The following is a 22,582-nucleotide window of genomic DNA, read 5'->3' as shown; positions in this document are numbered from 1 at the left end:
GGGGGGGGGTATTCTGATTACATGTAATTGGGATAATCAACCTGTATAACCTGTGAGGAGACATGTTATCCAATCATAGCTACATTGTCACAGATTGCTTCATTATATGATGATTAATTCTTAGAACTGTGACATTTATTACATCTTTCTTTATGACAACCAGCGCTTTTAACTCATGAACAGTGCATCTAGACTACAGTAGTGTGCAAAAGTCTTGAACCACCCATTCCCTCGCTGAGCCGCTCGTTTATTTAATTTTTGCTTGGACAATGGGAAACAGGTGCAGTGACTTATTGGATCTTGCACACATAAATGAAAACCCTGTATATAAGGAAAAATCTCTACAATTCTAGCAGACTTTGAAAGTTAATATTTGGTATGACCACAAGCTTTTCTGTAACACAGTCTGATCTCTCTTCCTTAAGAAGTCTTCAGGAATAGTTCTCCAGGCTTCTTCAAGGACATTCAAAGCACTTCTTTGGATGTTGGCTGCCTTTTGTTCTGTCCTCTGTCAAGATGACCCCACACTGCTTCAGTAATGTTGAGGCCAGTCCATCAGTGACGATGCTCCATTGAGTGTTTTTATTTTGCTATCCAGGTATGCTTTCACTGCACTGGCTGTGTGTTTGGGATCATTGTCATGCTGGAAAATGAAGCAGTGGCCAGTCAGACAATTTCCAGATGGTACTCTATGGTGGATCAAAATCTGATGGTACTTTTCCATGTTTGTAATTCTTTCAGTTCTGACAAGATCCCCATCGTTGCTGGCTGAAATGCAGAGCCAAAGCATAACAGAGCCTCCACCATGGCTGTAGACACTCAGTGTTGTCCCTCTCTACTGAACTCCTCAGTATAGATCGATGACAATTTGAACCAAAAATATCAAATTTGGATTAATCACTCCATCAGAATTGTTAATGCTGATTTTCAATCCAGTTCTTGAGCGATTTTGCATACCTCAGCCTTTTCCTCCTGTTTCTAAACACTGTCTTTTTAACTGAGACCATTTATGATAAGGGTTCAGTGAACAGTAGACGGATTAGTTGAAGGCCCAGATGCACCTCTCACATCTTGTTTCAAGTCTGCAGGATTTTTCCTGTATTTCTTATAGATATGAATTTCACATACTGTTCAGCTACTTTTCTTTGGCCTGCCACTTCTTTTTCTTCCAGATTGAGATTTTACAGATCCCGGAATGAATCTGAGAACTGAGCCATAAGCCGACTACATCACTGCAGCCTGACAGAAGCAAAACAGGCAAGTTTTGACACTATCTACAGAAATTTGAGCCAGTATTTCCACTAAAGGCATTTCCGTCAAAACTAAGTACATCAAAGCATACAGAAGGTCTACAGCTCAGATATGTGGACAAGATAATGCCATTACGGCAAGCAAATGGATAATTAAAGCTCAGCTGGAACTTAGCTTTATAACAATGGCACATGCAGAGAATAGATGTTGCACTGTGCTCTCACCGCTCGCTCTGAATACAATCCATTCTCAAGTGTCACCTTTATCTAGAAGCACGAGACTCATTAGAAAGTTCCTATTGCCTACTGACTATTTTATAACATTTCTTAGAGTCAGTGGTTCCCAGAACAGAGCAGCCAATTCTGAGAGGACAAATGTACTGTGTACATTTGGTTACTATTGCTTGAAATATGTAAGCTAATATTTATTTGTTTGCATTGAGGATTGTACATTAAAAATAAATCACTCTTAATTGAAGGTTCTGTTAGTAAAAGTAATTGGCTTTAATCTTGCAAAACCGTGAATAACAATTGGTTTTGAAAATCGAAAATATTTGGCACCTCATACGTGAAGGTTTACTAAAAACATGGCACAGTCCCAGGCTACATTAGCATCCATGTGGTTCACACATCAGCATCTAGTGATCTGCCCCAAGGTAGCAATAATTTGCAGTTTCCTTGATGACCACATGGAGTCAGAGTCATACAACAAACATTCAGCTGTTCTCTAATGCTCAAGAGCTGGCCTTGCATTTCAGCAGGCTACATATATATATATATATATATATATATATATATATATATATATATATATATATATATATATATATATATATATAAAAATCAGTGTCCATCTATCCCTTTGAAGTGCATGCTTCTAAAGTTATGCTCTAGTACAATTTCACAGTCTTTGATCCTTCTCCGTTCCAAGTGTCTTACAATATCACAATTAGTGTCCCACGGACATTAAGTGTTATATCAGTACAGTGGGGCTGCTTTGATAATGTATGGCTGAGAACATATTTCTGAGGACAGAGAGAAATGAGATCTTGATTGCTCCTAGGTGTGGTGACCCTCTCACAATCTCAGTGAAACTCCTTCAGATCAAAGAGTATGATGCAGCCCAGTTGAAATGCAGCAGCAATTCTCTGAATCTGTGACCTTAACAGTCTGGTCTGATGATGCAAAGAAGAATTCCCCTGAAAGGGACATGCTCAGTACTCCCTTTGTCCACCAACATTAAGGTGATTTCCCCCCATCGAACCAGTGATTTTCAGCACAAGCAGTGTAAAAGCACACACTCTAAATTTGCTCGTTCTCGCGCAAACAAAGAGATATGTCTGCACTCACCTGTTTCTGATCCTTTTGCTTGTTCACCAAAATGAGAGGTAGTTTAAGGCACTGAACGGATCCACAGCACTGTCAGTGGTGAGCAGTGGTAAGCAGTGGACAGCAGGGAGCGCTCTCTCCTAACATCCCTCGGCGCTCTAGCACGACTCGCTCTCACACTGAGGCCTGCTGCCACACTCTCCCCGTCTCCTAGCAACCTCCGAACCCTGCCTCCAATCACTACGGATACCGAGAGGGAAGGAGGGAGGGTGGGATAGTGAGGAAGAGGGAGGAGAGGAAGAAGAGGTGGTGAGTCTGGCCTGGCATCAACATCCAAGCTAGCAAAACTGAAAGTGTGCAGAGCTTGAGGTAGCAAGTTGAAGCAATGGTTTTCTAGAGTGGGTGGGGTAGGGTGTGTGTGTGTGTCAGTAGGGGGGAGATGAGCAAGGAAAGGTAAATCATGAAGCCGAGGTTCTCAGGGACAGATTGAGATCATAATTCAAATCAGCCATATTACAGATTGTGAAGTGGAGGAGAGTGATTGCCTCAATTAAGCCAGTTTGTCTTGAGGGTCCTCTTTGCTTAGTCTGCACACCTCACAGTCCCTCCTCTTTCAGCATCTCCTCCCGACTCCTCTTCTTCTACTCTCACCCACCTTCTCCTGTAGTCCATTAAATTTGATGGTGCCATCATCATCTGTGTTCTGTCCTTGTGAGTCGCGGCTGGCCCCTGTGCTTTATGACTCTATGGCTCTTCTTCCTTGGGGGGTCCGTGCCCTATCTGTCTGTGTAATCTATGTTTCTCGGTGACCGCGCGCGTATGCACCGAGATAAAAAAAATGTGCACATATATGGATAACATGCAGTCCCGCACGACATCACACACATGTCGCGTGTACACGTGCAGCTGTCCGCACCGCCACGTCACGTAGCATCATTCTGCGGATATGTCATCCACGCCGAACACCTCGCACGCAGGCCCACACACAGTACTCGTCACTCACAGTAACAAAACACAAGCTTTCACACGCTCCTTGTGCGAGGCTACAGTGACCTTAGACACTGCCCTCCCCCTTCCCAACCCCTGTGGCAGCTGTCATGTGGGGATGTGGCACACTGATACACGCATGACAGAGTTTAGTCAGGAAGACGGAGCCATGATCCGTGTCAGGTTGATGCACAACAGGAGTCACCCGGGTGAAGGCTGACAGGTTGTGTGCGGCTTGCAGCAAATGCAAACAAATACGATGCTTGAAGAGAAGGTGCAACATTTTGCCTGCAGGAAATGGAGAATACACAGAGAAAATTATGAATGTTATATTAAAGAAATACAGATGAGTGGGGGTGTTGAGAGGGGGTGTTGTGGCACTGCAGATAAACGTTGCTAATACAGTTCAACCTATACGATTATTATGGTTGCTGTATTATTTACTGTACCTACCCTGTAATTCATTCTCAACAGGACAGCATCGGGTCAGCAATAATATATATGGAGAAATAATTCCCATGAAGATATGAGAATAATGATCATAATCTTTGAACTATTAGTAATATTATTAACGTTGTCTGACTACAGCAACTGTTTTTTCTATTTATGATAGCTTAGTTGAGTTATGTGGATCAAATATGTGGACACATGGCTTCACAAAGCATTCAGAGAGTACAGAGAACAGGTTTACTTTATGGATATGCAGAGCTAAAGAACAATATCAAGAAAACTTAACTTACATATAGCTTTTTCAAACCATACCTGTACATATACCAGTCAGCCTCTGTTGTAGTGTGATGCATTATGAGATATGATAATATACAATATAGCTCATCTTTGATATGCAAACTAATGTGATGTGATATAATAGGAGATTTTAAAATATACAATATACTGGCCCTTAATAAACATGAAGCAGTACCTTTGACTAAAATGCAACTGAAATATACCAAATTAAAGGTTTATTTATTCAAATAATTATCTATTAGGGGAAATATGCTTGCTATTGAATTTATACCAATCAAGTAAAGTTCATTGTTTTTTACATTGTACTTAAGCAACAAAATTACATTGAAAATTACATGTAATCAAATTACTTAAAGTCAACATTTCAGTCATAGACAGTTTTTTGAGTGTACATGATATCTTTGTATACAGTACACACAGTGGGATATGATGTGATACAAAATATGATGCAACATACAATATGGTGCAATACGACACAATATAGTATGATACAGTGTGTTAAAATACAATACAATACAATACCATGCAATATGGCATGAGATGAAACAATGTAATGCGAATTGATACAATGTAAGCCAAAACAATGCAACGCCATGAAGCATGAGATGAGCCAAACAAACTGAAACAATGTGATGCAAGGATACAAAACTACAACTGTTACCCTCATTAGTAATTATTAAACTCCTCCTCATTCTCTTGCTTATTACTCCCAGCCAGTCATGGTAGATGGTTGCCTCTCCATGCTATAGGTTTCTTCCTGTTTAAAGGGAGTTTTTCCTTCCCACTGTTGCCAACTGCTTGCTCACAGGGGGTCATGTAGTTTTCAGGAATCTTTCTAATATTGTAATATAAAGTGCCCCGAGGCAACTTCAGGTTGTTGTCGATTGGTGCTATATAGATAAAATGTAACCAAATCAAATCAAAAAATTCAACAGAACCACTGAATTAAAAGTGTATCCTGTACTTCCCAGCATTGCCACAACATCAGAAAAACAGCCCACCCTCTGGAGAAATCCAGGAAGATATACTGTGTGCCTGAAAAACTCCACGCTACAGAGGAGATAAAGGCGAAAAAGAGAGAACATGTGTATGTATCTGTACGCGTGTATCGTGTCTGCATATGCGTGTGAGACATTGATGAAAAGCGAAAACGCTGGCTGCTGTTGCCGAGGCAACCATCTCTCTCCCCTCTCTTCTTTAACCCTTTCTCCACAGCACTTCCTTTTCACCTTCTGTCTTTGTATCATAGTGATCTCTCACTTGTTGATGTTCTATCACCCCATCTGTCCCTCTCTGTGTCTCTAGGCATCTCTCTACTCTCCAGCTCTCTCTCTACTCGCAGGTCTACTTCTCCCTGTAATGCAAAATCCTGAACCGTGAGCTACTCTGTATCCTCTTCATCTTGATTATTCATCCTCGTCATGTTGGCCCACCTGTCATGTCTGCACACATGTGCTTTGATGACTGTGAGTCATTTCGTGCCGTATCAGGAACTAAATATTTCAAGTCAGGTTTCAGTGATCACTTGAAAACTTCAACACGCAGTGCAAGAAAGCCACTGCTGGCACGTGAGAAGGTGACTGTCTAGCCTGAAACAGTAAAAAGTGCAGATCTTGAAGTATGTGAATTAGTGTACACATTAAATGTCAGTGATATGGCAAAATATTAGAAGTGCGCCACCTTGTTGTGAGTACCACGTTACTTAGACTGTGATATTACATGTAAGTCTTACAGTGAAGGGACTACTAAGAAAACACCCGACATTCAAATATGTTATGACAGGAATGGTTTGGGATTACATTTATTTGACCCTTCTTTTTGCCTCATTTATGTCCTCAGTAAACACTTGTGTTAAGGTCTTCTTTAACACTTTGTATATGTAATCAATTTAAGACTCTATCAAAGTCAAAAGGGAGGCTAAAGCACTGCAGGCTTAAGGCCTCTGCTATCTGGACTGACATGTCACAATGTCACAAATATGTCACAATTGGATCTTCCCTTTTTCGTCTTCATTAATTTAAATGGCGAAACGAAAAAACAATTAAAAAAAATAAGACGATCGCTAAATTTCTGATCTCAAGGTTTCAGAATGAGTCCCTTCAAACCAATGGGCAACATCACACTGGCTAGGATCGTACCATTTTCCACCTTTAGGACCTTTTAGTTATCTGCCAACCAATCCAAGCCAGTGAACAGACCTGATCTACAGATCTGACATGTTCAAACTTTTTGAACATGTTAAATAATCTGAGCCTGGCTAGATTTCCTTCTTCTGTTTTTAAAATTTTCTATCATTCCTTTATCTTGACTGTATTTTGATCTAATTTTGAATTGCAAGAACTTCAGGCCAAATCAAATCAAACTGACATTTGCAAGTAAAATAAAAACTCGCTCCTCTATTTGCTGTGATGAACGTCTGCCAAATGGAAAGCTGGACATTTAGAAGTCATAAAAACACCATGCCAGCGACCACACTGACTGCTGCTGACTTGGAGTATTTATTATTCAGGTCTGCAAATCACAGGATCATGAAATATGCCGTCATTCATTAAGCCACAGTCTTTGCCACATCGTCTTGCTCCGCTGCCCGCACCGTGAATGCTGGTGTGTGCGCTGTCCACCTGCGGCGTGAAATTAGCACCTGATGTTCTTCCAAAAGGATCTCGATGCACGGTAACACAGGCGATCGCAGCGGTTCACAGTGTGCAGTGTGTGTGTCTGTGTAACAGGCACGTGTCAAACACAATGCATCTGCCTTCCATTAGATCAAAAGCAGGAATTAGGTTGAGTCAAACAATTCAGCTGTCTGTCTTACATTTACTGCCCAGTGAGGCCAAAAATGCATTATTGGCATGTCATTATTGGCTGTGAATAGCCTCCTGCACTCACTTTTTGACATAATACAGTATATCCTGTTGCTAGGTAACTGTTAATTGTTAATATGCAGGCACTTCATGAGAAGTAGAAATCGAAGGGACAGGCAGCGATAGAGGAAAGTAAGAGAGAAAGCCGAGCAACATTATGCAAGCAAATTACTCCTCTAAGGACGCGCGGTTAAAGGATGAAGTGACTTGCATCACTCAGATGGAGGCTTGCTTTATTGGACTACAGTGCTGCAGCACCTATACTATTTTAATCTGCCCCCTTTTACCTCTATTTTCCCACCATCCAGCTCGCCCATTCATTCTCCATAATCCAGTGAACTCTCATCCATAACTCACTGGCCCCTCTTTCTTTTATTACCACGATGGCCCCTCCACCTTTCTCACCATCCTAATAATTCAGGCTGACGCACAATATAAGGGGGTCTCGGAGAGAGAGTGAGTAAGAGTGGGATAAAGAGAGTATAGGGTGATGGATTAGGTGATAGGCAGATAAATAGGAAGGAGCGACAGAGCGCAGCAATGTTGAGAGGCAGGCAGAGAGCAAGGTTTTGGCTCTGAGTGGCTCTTGAGTTGTGAAAGCTTCAACGAGGCAAAAATACAAAACTGTGACATATTTCATATTTAAGGTGCGCTACCTCACATGACTTTTACTCGTGAATCTTACTAATATATTTCTCTTTTTTTCCCTTCCCCTTCACACCTTACTCCCATCATCAATAATTAAATAAGTCTTGCTTGCCAGTGTGACTGAAAAATTAATGGGAGCTAGAATTGGTGGTTGGGTGGGTGGAGGTTCGAGGGATGATGGATGGGGAGGTGGGTGTCATCATAGCCAGGGCGGGTGACAGGAGGCCTGCTGTGTGGAGGAATATGCAAAAGGCTCACGGACAGAGAAGAGAGGAGGCATTTCAGGTTGATGCCAGAGTAGTTAGTCCCAGACTCGCAGCCACATGCATTGCAGTTGAAGCACCATCACCACTAGCGTGTTTGAAGCACCTGGCTGTGTTTGCCAAGGTTGCTCTTGTCAGCAGGTTTGCTTTTGTCTTTGGCAGATTCCTGTTTTCATCCTTACTATTTTGGAAGGTAGTAGAATTGATGGTCTCGAGTCTTACATGCATCTCACTTTTCCTTCATGACTTACACTCTCTGCCCCCACCCACAACTTTTCTTCTGTAAACCGTTCATTCCACCACCTTCTTTCTAAGTGTACTTTTTTGGTTATGGTTGCTATGGCGCTTTGGTCAAAGCTAAAATTTCTTAAAAACTATGACAAACCTTTTCTTTAAACCAACATCCATCCCCACAGAACCAATCACAGTGACTTTTCCTTGAAGTCGACTTTTGTCGTGTCCAAATTCATGGGCTGCATCTTCCTGAGGACCCGGCCTTTGCAGCCTACGTGGGCCGGGTCCTCAGAAGGTCGGGTAGGCCGTAAAATTGGACAGTCTAGCCTTCAGATATGCGTCACCACAATCTCGGTGGAGTTTAATAAACTCGGCCGTCTGCTCCTTCCTATCTAAAATATAACAGGACACTGGTGTAAATTCTCGACCATCTCACACTTCTGTCTATTCAGCTGTGTGAAAACCAAGGAGGAACCCACCCAGGGGCTTAATAAAGTTTTATTTTATCTAATCTAATAACTTTAATCTCAGCCAAACAAATTTACTAACGAAATAAATAAAACACTGAAAAAAGCCAAACAATAACATTTTTAGGTTGTGTAAGTGACTTATATATTACGTTTAACCTGAGTAGCGAAAGACCTGAAAATGATGTGCCGGGAGTTGTGACCCTCGAGCTCCCGGCTAGCTGTCGAGCTGGTGGGTAACAGGCGTCTCTGAAAACTTCGGAGCACTTTTGCAAATATGTGATATCTTGATAAACCGAGCAGATATTTGAAGCTTAGACACCCACATACTCGCCTGAAAATATGTTAAAAGTTTATTTTGTGACCCAGAAAGAGTAATAAGAGTAATATTAAAAACTCTGTGAATTCTGGGATATGGTGGGCCACGAAGGATACACCTGACCCATCCTTCAAATTCGGGGAAAAGGAGGACGCATTTGTCGGCTGCATTCAGAGGAGTCTATGAATTTGGACAGCCTTCGTCGCGTTGCTGTGATGTAATCAGCCTACAAATGCGTCCTCAGGAGGATGCAGCCCATGAATTTGGACATCCCCTTTGATTAAACTGAGCCACTGTTTCTAAGTTCCCATATTATGTAATGTAATGGTTAAGTTTATTTTAAAATAGTGCAAATCATGTTTAAATCCCATTCAATTGCTTTTTTAATTCATCTAATTTTTTTACTACCCCCCCACCAAAAAATAAAATAAAATAAAATTAGATGAATAAAAAAGAAAACAAACAAAAAACTAAGCAAAGCAAAACAAATGTATACTTCTGATGTTAGGGAAAAATTAAATACGCTAAGATAGTGACGGAAAGTGCTTTCTATATAGTAGCATTATCATTATGGCCTATGCGGAAATCACGCTTAGCCTGTAAATTGATATGTATGCAGAAGTTGCAGTACCACCAAGAGGAGGCAGAGAGTCACTACTAACTAAAGAAGATATGACGTACAGGCTCCTTCTATCCCAGGTAAGATTAAGCCAGATGACTGATAAGTATTTATGTGTAAATGTGTTAGTAATGCGTCTTTAAACGTTTGTTACCTTGTAAATGAAGCAGCAGCTCACTCAAAATTCTGCATGTGTGTCTTTTACATTCTTTGCTGTGATACTGGGTTGCATTATGTCAGAATTCCCACACTGTGTCTTTTGTCCTATCTCCCTCCTTTCACGCACCAAATGGTCGCAGCAGATGGCCCCGCCCCTCTCTGAGCCTGGTTCTGCTGGAGGTTTCTTCCTGTTAAAAGGGAGTTTTTCCTTCCCACTGTCACCAAGTGGTTGCTCATAGGGGGACATCGGCTTTTGGGGGGTTTTCTGTTTTTGAAAAGTGAAACCAGATGTACTTAAAACTGACATTTTTTTTATAATTGCCAAGGGTCAAGCGCTATCGCTGGGAAAAGTCTTTGGTTGCTATAGGAATCCATGGGAAAACAGCCTTCACCCCAAAAACAGTAACAACCATTTTCTGATGTTTGGAGTCACACTGAGTAGTAAGTCTGTTTTATAAGGTCATTCTACGAGTCATAAACAAAGACTAACCAAGAAATGCTTATTGGGCCCTGCTCCGATTGGTGCATGGATACACTGCCCTGACGTGACTGGTCCCAGCTGGAGGACCCGCCCATTAAAAGGATGATGGAGTGCCATGGCAGGAGAGGTTCTCCCGTTTCTCCTCACGACCCACCAGTGTGGCTTGAAAGTTGTGGAAGTGGAGTGGGTAGGTGTGAGCTGCCGTTTCTTTTGATCACCCATTTTTTCCTATTTTGAATTAGTTAAGGAGGTCAGACTCTGTCTTTATTTTTGACTTTGTTTTGGTAAGGTCAGGAGTGCGGGATTTGTGTTGACACTCCTGTTTGTGTTGTTCCTCTTTTTCACTTTATAAATAAATGGCATTTAAAGAACGAAAAAAGAAAAAAAGAAAAAAAGAAGAAATGCTTATTGACTAACTACTTCTCATGTGTAATGCTACCGTTGCCATGTCCATCTTTTATATACAGTCTATGGACAGAACATAGAGTAGATATCGACAGAAGTTCATTTTGAAAAGAATCGTTAAAAACGAGAAAGAAGTCTGACCAGAAAGGCCACACACAGGTTAACTCGACATGATATAGACCTGATGTTGAAAATGTGAGCAGTCGGGAGTTAGTGTGCACTGGAGAGGGAAAGCGTGTGCTGTAAGTCTCAGTACTGTACCTTGTGAAGCAATCTTTGAGTCACTGCTACTGACAAACAACCCTATCAAACCTCTGCAGATATATTGCACTCATTCTGTACTATGGAGCAGTAAAAATCCTAATGCATCTTTAAGTCACTCTGGATAAGACGCGCTTGATAAAATGCCAGAATGGGAAGTTTACAGCCCAGCTCGTAACAAGAGTGAAAAACAAAAACTTTTTTCTTTTGGATTGACGTCGATTTTGAAACAAAAAGGTAAAAAAAAAAAAGTGTAGTGACGAGAACAGTTAATGGCTAAATGAATTCAAATTTGACTAACCTTGTAGTTGCATGCAAATCCTCTACAAGACATGAATCCTGCATCAAATGGAGTTTATATATCTCCAGACATCAGTAGCCTAGCTAAATGCAACTTTTTTTCTGCTTTGATTTCCTCCGGGAGGTTTTGTCTGTATCCGGCTGTACAGAATGTCCTGTTTATTATTCATACATTTAAATAAATTTGCACAAGGGACCTGCTCAGTACAAGCACAATATAACACTTCTGGAGACTGCTGAAAGATAAATGCCCTTCTCAATGTCAGTTTGATGGCAATTGTTGAGACAGGGGAGCGTTTTGTTCATTTACTTTCATCATCCAGATTTTGCAACCTGTCCTGCTATTTTGACCCGAAGGAACACTCTAATTTTCCTACTATCCTATATATACTATTACAGTGGTGGATACTCATATTAAACATAAAGTTAAAAAATAATACAGTCATCCTACTTTACAAAGAACCTGCAATAACAACTAGCTCAGGCTTGAGACTGCAGATAATTGTACTTTTCACACAGATATCAGTAAGAATGCATATTTCTAATATTGCCCCTGGATCATATTAGTATCTATCTATCTATCTATCTATCTATCTATCTATCTATCTATCTATCTATCTATCTATCTATCTATCTATCTATCTATGGCAATGATTATAAATTACAAGGTGAAAACGAGAGGACTCTATCTAGGCACAGTATTAGATAAATAAGGATATTTTGAACAAGTAATTATGTAAAACTGGGTGCACATATTAAAATATGGAGCCATAAATGAGCATAACAGGCACCTTTTATGTCTTCTAAAAGACACTGTGGGTACATTGTGTTAAAACACTTCATTAGAGGTGAATTAATGAGCGCCAGTGTAGTTTGGACCTCTTATATTTGAGAGCAACAGCTGTGCTTAAGGAAGGGGTCTCTCACTTTGACAAAGTCCTGTGAGGGTCCATCAGAGCAGAGTTAGTGATGGGGTAGAGGAGAGAGCAGCCTGAGAGAGCAGCCTGAGAGAACCCCGAGGGGGCTGGACGGGATTAGACGAGGCTGTGCGGCCTGCCAGCAGCAGTGTGGGTTGTAGAGAGGGCAGACCCAGACCCAGGCACTCCACCATACCGTCACCATATGGCCCTGGTTTCTCATGCAGCCCTCTCCATCGCTCTTCCCCTCTCCCAGGAATTCCTGTCATTTCTGCCAGATATGAGAGATAGAGAGCCAACTTGTGTGTGACAGAGAGATGATGCATTTGCAAGCACCATGACGAATGTGTCTATGAACGAGAGCGGGAAGAGAAGAAATACCCACATGAAGGGTTTTAAATTAGGCTGGTATGCTCAAACAAGGGGGGGATAAAGGAAACGTATAGAACTAAACCGACTGCTTCCAGCCCAGTGGAAAGACCAACTGTGTGAAAGCCTGGGGACATGAAAGCCATACGCAAGAGATGCTTCTCTTGCATAAAACTAAATAATGAGTGTAAAGTAAAAACTCAAATTACTTCTTTGTAGCAGCATAAAAAAGGGTTCGTCTCAAATAAACAATCTGTTACTGGGTGAAACTAAGCACCTGTCAGCTGTTAAGGGGCTCTAATTCATATTTAGTAAAGCACCTACAGTATATGCTGAGTGCCATCTCACATCCCTGGTGGTGAGGCACATTGAAGAGGAGATGCCAGCCCTTCAGCTCTGAAACCATGGTGGCTGGCATTCAGCCAAAGCTGGTAATCTTGTGGTTAGTGATGTAGTGGAGGGCATGCTGCAAATATCAACTTGCTATGCAAAGGTAAAGTTATCACACTCAAAGGTACAATAGGCTAAACACCCTGTGGACTATAACCAACATGAGCAAGCTAATTATGGTAATGTACTCTAATGAGTTAGGTAACCCTGTAACAGATTCATCTTCAGTGACGGTATTCTTAGTAAGTCGGTTTTGAATGCAGCCTTATCCAAGCTTGCATAGATACATATTGAGTTGAAGGGGGTCCAGAAGTGTGTTCATGTATGGTTCAGTGCCACAGACTGTATATAAAAGATGGACATAGCTTGGAAAGTGAAATCAACATTCAAGTGCTGGAACTCTTTACCGTTTGGAAGCCTAATAGGAGTAACTCTTGAAGCTCTTTTCTAAACTGCACAGTTTCTATGACATTTCAGGCCAGCTTATAGAACAAAATGATTGGCTGTGACATCAGAAGTGAGCAAGGGTAATTCCTGTCTATGCAGCTACTATTGAAAATGATCTCATGGTCGTCAAACCACATTTTTATTGATATATACCAGGGGTGGGCAACTCCAGGCCTCGAGGGCCAGTGTCCTGCAGGTTTTTGATCTCACCCTCGGTCAAGACACCTGAATCAAATGATTAGTTCATTACCAGGCCTCTGGAGAACTTCAAGACATGTTGAGGTGGTATTTTAGCCATTTGAATCAGCTGTGTTGGATCAAGGACGCATCTAAAACCTGCAGCACACCGGCCCTCGAGTTGCCCAACCCTGATATATACTGAGGTGTTGTTAAGGGTACAAAGAAGAGACTGTGGGAAAAGAGCCCTGTGGTTCACTGTTCTGACCTCAGTAAACACCTTCTTGGTGACTTTATGATTATGGTCCCTATTAGTGTCCATAAAGACCATAAAACAGGGTTTGCTGCACCTAATGATTGCCAAGTCACTAGCATGTAGGCACACTCTATCCCTCCTTAGTCAAGCCCTCTCTTTATCACATGCTTAAATACCAAGATGGTACTGGGCAAAAGCTCAGAATGAGACTTCCCAATGATGTCATAGTGGCCATGTCCATCATTTATCTACAGGCTATCACCAATTCTTTGAAATTCAGATAAACACCAAAAAGCTTAAGAAGAGACCACATACGCGTGAAACTTATAGTTTTTTATTATTAATACTCAACACTTCATTTTGTTCATCATGTACAAAGAGAAAGAATAGTCTTATGTCAGCACTTATAATTGTAGATATCAGTATGATCCTTATTAGAAGTACCTTAATGATGTTTTTTTGCAACTTTGTCATGATGTGGTTAATTTTGTTATTGAGATTACTTTGTTTCCATAAAAAAAAAAGAAAATGAAGGTAAATATTTTCCCCAGTATTCAGTATATACACAACCTGTACAATTATTTGTTTTTGTGTGGTTTTTCTGTTTGTACGGTGTAAAAATTTTGGCATTGTTTCAAAGTAAAGGGCCACAAAAAGAGAAAAGAATGGCCAAGAATAATATTATGTATACAATTGATATTATTTCTATGTTACATTTTTTTTGTCACCCACAGTTAATTCAATCAGGCTATGTTTGTGATTTCATAAACCTGTTAACCTTGTGAAATACATTTGGTAGCAACCCCTTATGTCATCGGCAATTTTCACCCAGTTAGCGCGACCGATTCTCAATCTGTGAATGATGACGGTGGAAAATCGCAATATTAAAAACAAAACAAACTGTACACAGTTTCGTAGAAAGTTTTGTGTGCGTCAGTAAAAAGCGAGATCTGTAACACACATTAAGAGAGGCTTAAAATATTTTCTGTCATGAATAAGAATGAACAAATCACACGGACCTTCAGAATAAATCAGCTATATAACATCACAGTATAGTTCCTTCTGTCTGCACCGGGTGAAATCACACTTATTTATTACAAAATTAGCAGTTCAGAGTCAATTATGAAAGCTGGAAATATGAGAAACTTCTCAAATACCCTTTATCCAAAACATACACATAGAAAAAAAGAAGGGGAAAAAAAAGCATTTTCAACAAGTCAGATTAACCATTACATCGCTCCCTGCAGACGACTGTCAGGCTGGTATTTGGTCCCATGTGTCATTAATACTGACAAAAAAAAAACCCCCGCACACACGTCATCTGGGGTGATATTTACATCCTCCACTCTCAGGATGTTCCAGCCTGCTAATTTGCCCCCCCCCAAAAAAGGACAAGACAAGAAAAGGAAAAAAAAGGGGGAAAGTGCCAGTGTTTTCCCCTATGTGAACTATCTGAACAAATGTGTGCAGAGAGAAGGGAAGCTGGGAACAATTTGGCCTTAAGGGAAATAAAGGCTTCCAAATGAGCCCTGCTTACTCTGCAGCACTGACCGATCTGAAGCTGGAGGTGCTAAAGGTCTGATGATAGCATGCTCACCGCAGCGCCAGGTACACCTCCCAACCAGTGGTAGCAAACTAGTTACCCTCCAAATCCTGACAAAATGAAATGAAATAAAATAAAATGTGGCGTACAGTAAGAAGATTTTCTGTTTGGTCATGCTGTTTATTGCAAATGAGGAGAATAAGAAAAAAATCTGCAAACCTAACAGAGTCTATGTGCACACTGATACTTTTTTCACTTTTCAATCAAGCCCTCTAGAGATACAAAAAAAAAGGGGGGGCAAAACAGAAGAGAGATGAATTTCTCCTTTCGGGGCTGATGAGAAGATTATAGAGACTTATTGGCATCAGTACCATACAGAATAAGAGCGAGGAAATCGCTTCTGACTGTGTGAAAACAAGAAAAAAGAAGAAAAAACCCTGCATATGTACACAACAGATTACAAACGATACTTCCTTTCTCAAACAGACAAATACAAGGTGGCACACAAAACAAATCAGGATCCGAAGCATATGAGTTGTTTCCAGCTGTCAAGTAGCACAGTTGAGTAACAAGCGAGCGAAAACGGTGCAACGGCAGTTTATTCACCCATAGCAAAGAGAAAAGAACAAAGAAACCGCTGCACAGAGACATGACGGAAGAGATGTTTCACCTTTTAATAAGGGGTTGTACAAATGCATTTCAGCTTCACATAACTGAGATGAAACTGCACTCGTTCACGGTTTTCTCCACAAGATTGTGCCTAAATCCTCAGCAATATCACAATATCAACACTGGGGCAAGTCCAGTGTGCATTTGTGTGTGTGTGTGTGTGTGTGTGTGCATGTGTGTATCTTCCTTATTTACCACAGTGATGTCTATCCCAAACAGAGATATAACAGGATAGGCCGGACTGACAATGGCTCTAAATTCTGTGTGCAATCACCGTTAGAGCCCACATTGAAAAAGAAACGGGCAACAAAAACAAAACAAACAAAAAAAATCCACAAATGTTTTTTAGGAGGTTTTTTTTTAAGTTTTTTTTTTTTTTTAACAAGGATCGCTGCTTAAAAATGAAGGATCACAATATACTGCCTCTATATGCAAATATCATCTCTGTATACATGTAATATTGTATTACATAAATGTGTAGATAATTGAATTGCGCTCGAAAAGCATGAAGAATAGCTTACCTTAAAAAGAGAGAATCTAACACAATCCAAGGGAAACTTAGCGAAGACTCCTAAAACTAAACTTTTCCCCTTTGTTTTTTTTTTCTGTTTTTTCTTCTTTTTTTTTTTCAAATCACCAAACGTCTACACCTACAGTAAAATTATCCTCTGACACTTTGAGTGAAAATAAGAGAAAAAAAAGGGGAAAAAAAGCATAATTCTTAACATAATCAGTATACTGATTGGTAAACTATTATAATTAAGTAAACATGAGATCGAAAGAAAAAAAGAGCTTCAATTATATCACTTATGATTAGTAATATCTGTGTCTTAACTATATTTTGCATATTTTTGTTTGTGTGATTTTTTTTCAGTTTTTACGAGTTTTTATGTTTGTTTTCTTTATTTCTTAAATTGCTGTAAAACATATTGAAAGTTACATCCTGTCTGTCTGTTTACTGTACAAAGTGAAAAGATTTTTAAATATATTATTATTTACAAGGTAAAGATTTAACATACTAATGCTGACGCTGATTGATACCCACTGCAAAGTCTCCTTCTTCTTATTTCCTTGTCGAATCCCCCCCAACTCCCCGTTGGCCGTTCTCCTTCCTATACCAGCTTGCTTTTAATGGTTGACCTGAACTTTCAAAATGTGTGCATATAAAAATTCCAGAGATCCCAATCTGTTTATTAGGAGGGTGTGTGTGGGGGGCAGATGAGTCGGATTTAAGGCTAGCTCGATAAGTCTCGCTTTGACAGTGTGATCTGTGGAGCGAGGGATGAGGAAGAGGAGGAGGACAAGTTTTTGAATTTATGAATAGTTGTCAACAGAGTTAGTGTTTAAAAAAAGAACAGCTGTTATCACTCGATCCTGATTCGCTTCCCTCCACGCGTGTGCGCGTGCATATCCTCCCCAGTCCGTTCCACTGGTGCCTTAAGATATAGTGGTCGACAATGATAAAGATCACACTCCTCGGACCGGCGCTCCCCGCGCAATCTCCAGCAGCCCTTGAACTTTTTGACACCAACTAATCGAAGATCAGACCTTTAAAGAACTACCAGGGCTCCCTCTGTTCTGTACAGTAATGCGATGAGTCATCATCAGACAGCTCAGGGTGGGGGCGAGGGCAATGGGATGATAAGGCATGTCTACTGAGTGCCTGAACCTACACTGAGTAAAAAGTCCTGTCCAAGAAATTAGGCCTCTTCAGCTAAAAAGACTATGTACATCAGTCAAAGTAAAAAGCAATCAGCCAGTCTCTCAAATAGACATCTTCCTCTCTGCTCAAACTTCCATCAGCATTGTTGTCGCGGGACGGCAACACTCCTCCTACACATTTCTCTTTTCTTTTTGCAGCGTTTCGCCTACGTAAACGACAGCGCAAATATTAATCACACGTGATGTCCAAACAAAAGCTTACTGTGCGAGCCCCTCGGCCCGCTCAGCGAAAAGTAACGCCTTCGACAGGATACCGGTGAAGAGGCCGAGAAAAAGTTAAGTGCCTGATGACTGTCATTGTGTAACCTGAATAAAAACAAGTGTTCTAAAGGCTGCCAATGTTGTGAACTGAGACTCATCGGTCTATCCGTGACAATGGGACATCCTGAATACAGGTGGCTCATAAAACGCTGCCCACACTTGACATATGAAATACAGTTTTACAAAGTTATAAAAGATCTTAAACGGTATCTTGTATCTAAACCACCACCAGCAGCAGCAGCACTGCCTCAAAGCCCGCTGTAAATCTTTGATTTTGTTTTACTGCAGTTTTGGCTCATAAATGTGACCCCAAGAACGCCGAGTGGCCTTTATGAAGCCTGCCGGTCCGTCCCGGTGGTGGCTGCTGCTGCGCGAGGGCCGCTTGTGAACTTGGAGGACACTTCCACCGGAGACCGTTAAGGCACGTCCTTCCTCCCAAGCATCCTCAGCTCCCGTCGGCACGTCATCGTTCAAAAGAACACAAGTTCAGACGGACAGAAACCGAACGTGTGTGCGCGCGTCTGTGCACTTGTGATGCCTTTAAATGTTAAGTGTCGTGTTTCTGCCGACTCCAAATACATCTTCAAGATCTTGTTTTTCTACAAGGAGCAAATAAATGCATGAACATGTAGTAAGAGCATTCTACAGAAAACCAAAAACAAATATTTCTTTTTTCAAATTTAAAAAAAATCAGTTTTTCTGGCTTGTTGGTTGAGCTGAGAACAACTTTCCTCCTGCCACTAGGGGCAGACAGACTGCAACCACAGATGCTAAAAACAGCAGTGAAAGATTTTACGGCGAGAACACAAAACAAGTAAAAACTTAGTGATATTATAAGCAGTGTTATTATAATCAGCACTAAACATCTCTGTTATTCACAACTGTATCAGTATTACTGTTGTTCTTATACCCTGTTATTTTTTTCTATAAGAATATCTTATTATCATTCATTGATTGTATTTCTCACAGCAAACAAGATCAGCTCTTTTGGTGTCGAGGATAAGGAGGAGGAGGAAAAGCATGGGGGGGTGTGGGGCGGAGAGAAAGAGGAGATATTGAGAACTGAAGTGCATTGCGAAAAGAGATGGACAGACAGGGCTGTCTCCGTCCTGACTGAGCGTGAGAAAGACGGGGAAGCAGCAGTCATCGTCCCGTGTCGCCGCTCCAGCAAACGTGACCCTATCTACTTTTTCTGCTGTGACACTGGGGCAGATGGGCAGTTCAATCCCGTCTCTGCTCTCGCTGTCCTTCCTCGTGAGCGCTCAGCAGGGAGCCTTTCAGACAGCCATGGAATCGCAGCAGGCTCGACACGTCCCATAGCAGACTATGAAGAGGTGTCGGCCTCGTCGCGACGCCGACCGAGTACACTGACTTCTGCCACACTGGTGGATGGAAAATGGTAGACTTGAGTTAAGGGGAGGATGTTTATTGACTGTGTTTGGACATAAAAGTAGAGTAGCTTTGGCCATTTCTGAGAGAAGGGGGCGATATCCCACACTTCCTCAGGGTGTCCTGATTTGTTTCCCATTATTTCTTGCAAAAATCAAAACTTCTACGCATTATTTTATATTTCAGTCTCCACCTTTCAGTCTTTTCCTCCTTTAATCCCTTACCTCCCCTCCTCCCAATCCTAACATCTCAATATGGGCTAGGGTTAAAGTGTGTCTACAGCGTCTTTAAAGTCATCCCTGATCTCCTAGAACTAGATGCGCCTCTATTGCTCTCCTCACTCCCCCCTCCTTCGCCTCCGCTCCTCCTCCCATATTTGTCTTTCACACGTCAGACTCAATGCTGGAGAGTTTCTCATACACATGGCCATTGCTTCCGTTGAAGGGACGCGGGGGTCCGACCCCCAGCATGGAACCGTGGTGGTTCATTCCACCGAGGCTGAGCTCTTTCGGGAACCGGGGCGTCGCGCTGGACATCACCCCGGCCGCCGTGGCAGATGTTGGCAGATACGAAGTTGCACTCATCTGGCTCCTGAAGTCACTTCGGCTGTTTTTGGCAACTTGTTGCTGCTGCTGTTGCTTTTTCATGTAATATTGTTTGGCGCCGTGCATCAGACACTGGTCATCGCCAAAAGTGGGTATAAAGGGGTTTTGGTTTACCCGGTCGGGGTAAAGTGATTTGGATAAAGAGAACCCTGCCCCGCCCCCTCCTTCCATCAAAGACCTGTCCCTGTCTCTCATGTCTCTTTCCCCTATTGAGCGGCGGTGGACACCTTCTCCGCCTCTGAAGAGGCCCGACCGGCTCTCACCTCCGTAAAACAATGGGTCCCTGTCTCTTTCCCTTTCCCTCTCGGAGCCCCCGTGGCGTTCAAACATGTGCGCAAAGGGGCTGCTGCCCTCCATGTAGCGTTCTTTTTCCTTCAAGCTAACACTTCTGGGTGGGGGCAGCATTCCACCCATGCCTGCACCGCTCATGCCCCCACCTCCTCCTAAGCCTCCCATCAAACTGCCCATCCCACCCAATTCGTCTTTCTGCAGGTCGACAAATGCGTCATACGAGTGCTGCCGCCGAAGTGGCTTACCGAAACCGCCGCTCTTCCGCCTCTGCTGTGCCTGAGATTGAGACTGAGGGCCTGCGCCCATGCCACCCCCTCCTCCCCCACCCGCCCCGCCCCCCATCTGTTCCAAAAGGTGGTTGTTGTCCTCGCTGATATCGTAGAGGTTTCCTGTCTTTTTACAGCCTTCACAACGCATGCAGGTTGCGGAGCTGGGACGACTGCCTCCCCCTCCCGAGGACCCACAACTCATGCCGCCACCATAGCCACCTCCATGCAATGACATCTGCTTGCTCCCCAGTCCCCCACTAGCCCGACAGTTCCTGCACTCCCACTCTCCCCCAGCCAATCCAGAACCTCCCCCGCTCTTTGAATCAGACTTCTTGGGTTTGCTCTGAAGAAAGTCATCCACTGGTACCAGGGAGGTGCAGGTACTTACTCCTCCATCTCTGTTCCCAGGACCCTCAGTCAAGTCCACGTGTTCCCACTGAGGGACACCATCTTTGGGCCGAAACTGGTCCAAATAAAAATCTCTAACGCTCTCCTTTTCTCTGAAAAGATAAGAGTTCCCATCATTGTTCCCTCCTCCACCTCCCCCGCTTCCTCCGCCACCCCTCTTGCGTTCAGAGGGCAGCAGCGGTGGGGAACCAGAGCGGTGCCCGTGATAGTGGTGGTGACTGATGTGGTAAGGTTTCCTCCTGTAGCCCAGCTCAATCTCGTCTAGCTCCCGTCTGGACTTGGCAGAAGCCGGCCTCTTCTTCAGGCTGTCCCGGTACTGTTTGCGCTTTTTGGCATTACCCTCCAGGTTTCCGTACGTTACCGTGTGCGTGGAAATGTCTGACACATCTGAGCGTATATTCCCATCATCATCTCCTCTCCCTGGACAATAGCTATGTCCAGGGATGTAAGTGGAACTCGAGGCACCTCCTTTGAAGGAGAATTTCCCATATAGGTCGGGCAGGCCTCCCTTGAAGCTCTGGCCCGAGGGAGGAGTCTGTCCGGACAGCAGGTCAAACTTGCTCATGTTCCTGTGGGTCAGTGCTGAACAGGGCTGAGTGGTAAAAATAGGGGTCACCCCTCCACCCAGGCTGTCACAGTCAAACATGCCGCCCTCCAAAGAACTAGCGCTACCCAAACTATGGGGTCTGTTGGGAGGAGGTCCGCTAAGCCCTAAAGTTGAACCATGGTGGTGTAGATAATGGTCCTGATACAAATTGCTGTCCTTAAGATGCAGGTTGCTAAACGTCCTCTCCACCTCACTGATGTAGTCGCTAAACATGTTGTCTTCTGGCATGTAGGGTGGCTTGCAGTCAGAGTGGCCCGCCAAGCTGCGCCGATGTTCGGAGATGTCGTAAACAGAAGATTCACGACGGATGAAGTCCAAAGCGCTGTGTGGTGAGCCATTCACCCCTGACAGGGACGCCATGTTCTTGGCTGTCCGTAGGAGCCGCATGATGTTCGAATGGGTGTTGTTCATGGTGGCTGATGGCGAGTTCAATGCAGAGCTGCTTTTCTCCTCAATCTGCACCCCATGAATACAGCTGTAAATGCCCTGTGTGGGAGAAAAACAGGTGAGAGGAGGCATTAAAGGGTGCACATTTCAAACATTTGTTATTTGACACTGCAAAATCCTTCTCCTCACATATAAGGTCTTAAATAATCAGGCCTTATCTTATCTTACAGACCTAATAGTATCACCCCAATGGAGCACTTCGCTCTTGTACTGCAGGCTTACTTGTGGTTCCCAGAGTATTTAAAAGTTGAATGGGAGCTTTCAGCTTTAAGGCCTGTCTTCTGTGCAACCAGCTTCCAGTCTGGATTCAGGAGACAGACACTATCTCTACTTTTAAGATTAGACTTAAAACTTTTCTTTTTGATAAAGCATATATTTAGGGCTGGATCAGGTGACCCTACATCTTCCCTTAGTTAGGCTGCAATAGGCCTAGGCTGCGGGGGAGGGGGCTTCCCATAATGCACTTCCTCACTCATTTCTTT

At 42.6% G+C, this 22,582-nt stretch overlaps 1 protein-coding gene across 4 annotated transcripts in view; it reads right to left on the bottom strand.

Annotated features, from left to right (window-relative positions):
- Positions 1-16,439: 16,439 nt before the first annotated feature.
- grin2ba (glutamate receptor, ionotropic, N-methyl D-aspartate 2B, genome duplicate a) overlaps positions 16,440-22,582 on the bottom strand; it is a 140,574-nt gene continuing 134,431 nt past the window's right edge. For all 4 annotated transcript variants that reach the window (XM_026165704.1, XM_026165706.1, XM_026165703.1 and 1 more), the window contains one exon: positions 16,440-22,139. In XM_026165704.1, coding sequence (XP_026021489.1) covers positions 19,857-22,139 — 2,283 coding nt within the window. In that variant the 3' untranslated portion in view covers positions 16,440-19,856. The remainder of the gene's footprint in view (positions 22,140-22,582) is intronic.

The sequence above is a fragment of the Astatotilapia calliptera genome, chromosome 4 (assembly GCF_900246225.1).
Source record: "Astatotilapia calliptera chromosome 4, fAstCal1.2, whole genome shotgun sequence".
NCBI classification, from domain to species: Eukaryota; Metazoa; Chordata; class Actinopteri; order Cichliformes; family Cichlidae; genus Astatotilapia; species Astatotilapia calliptera.
The sequence above is the reverse complement of the archived record's forward strand: the minus strand, read 5'-3'. Positions and strand labels throughout refer to the sequence as shown.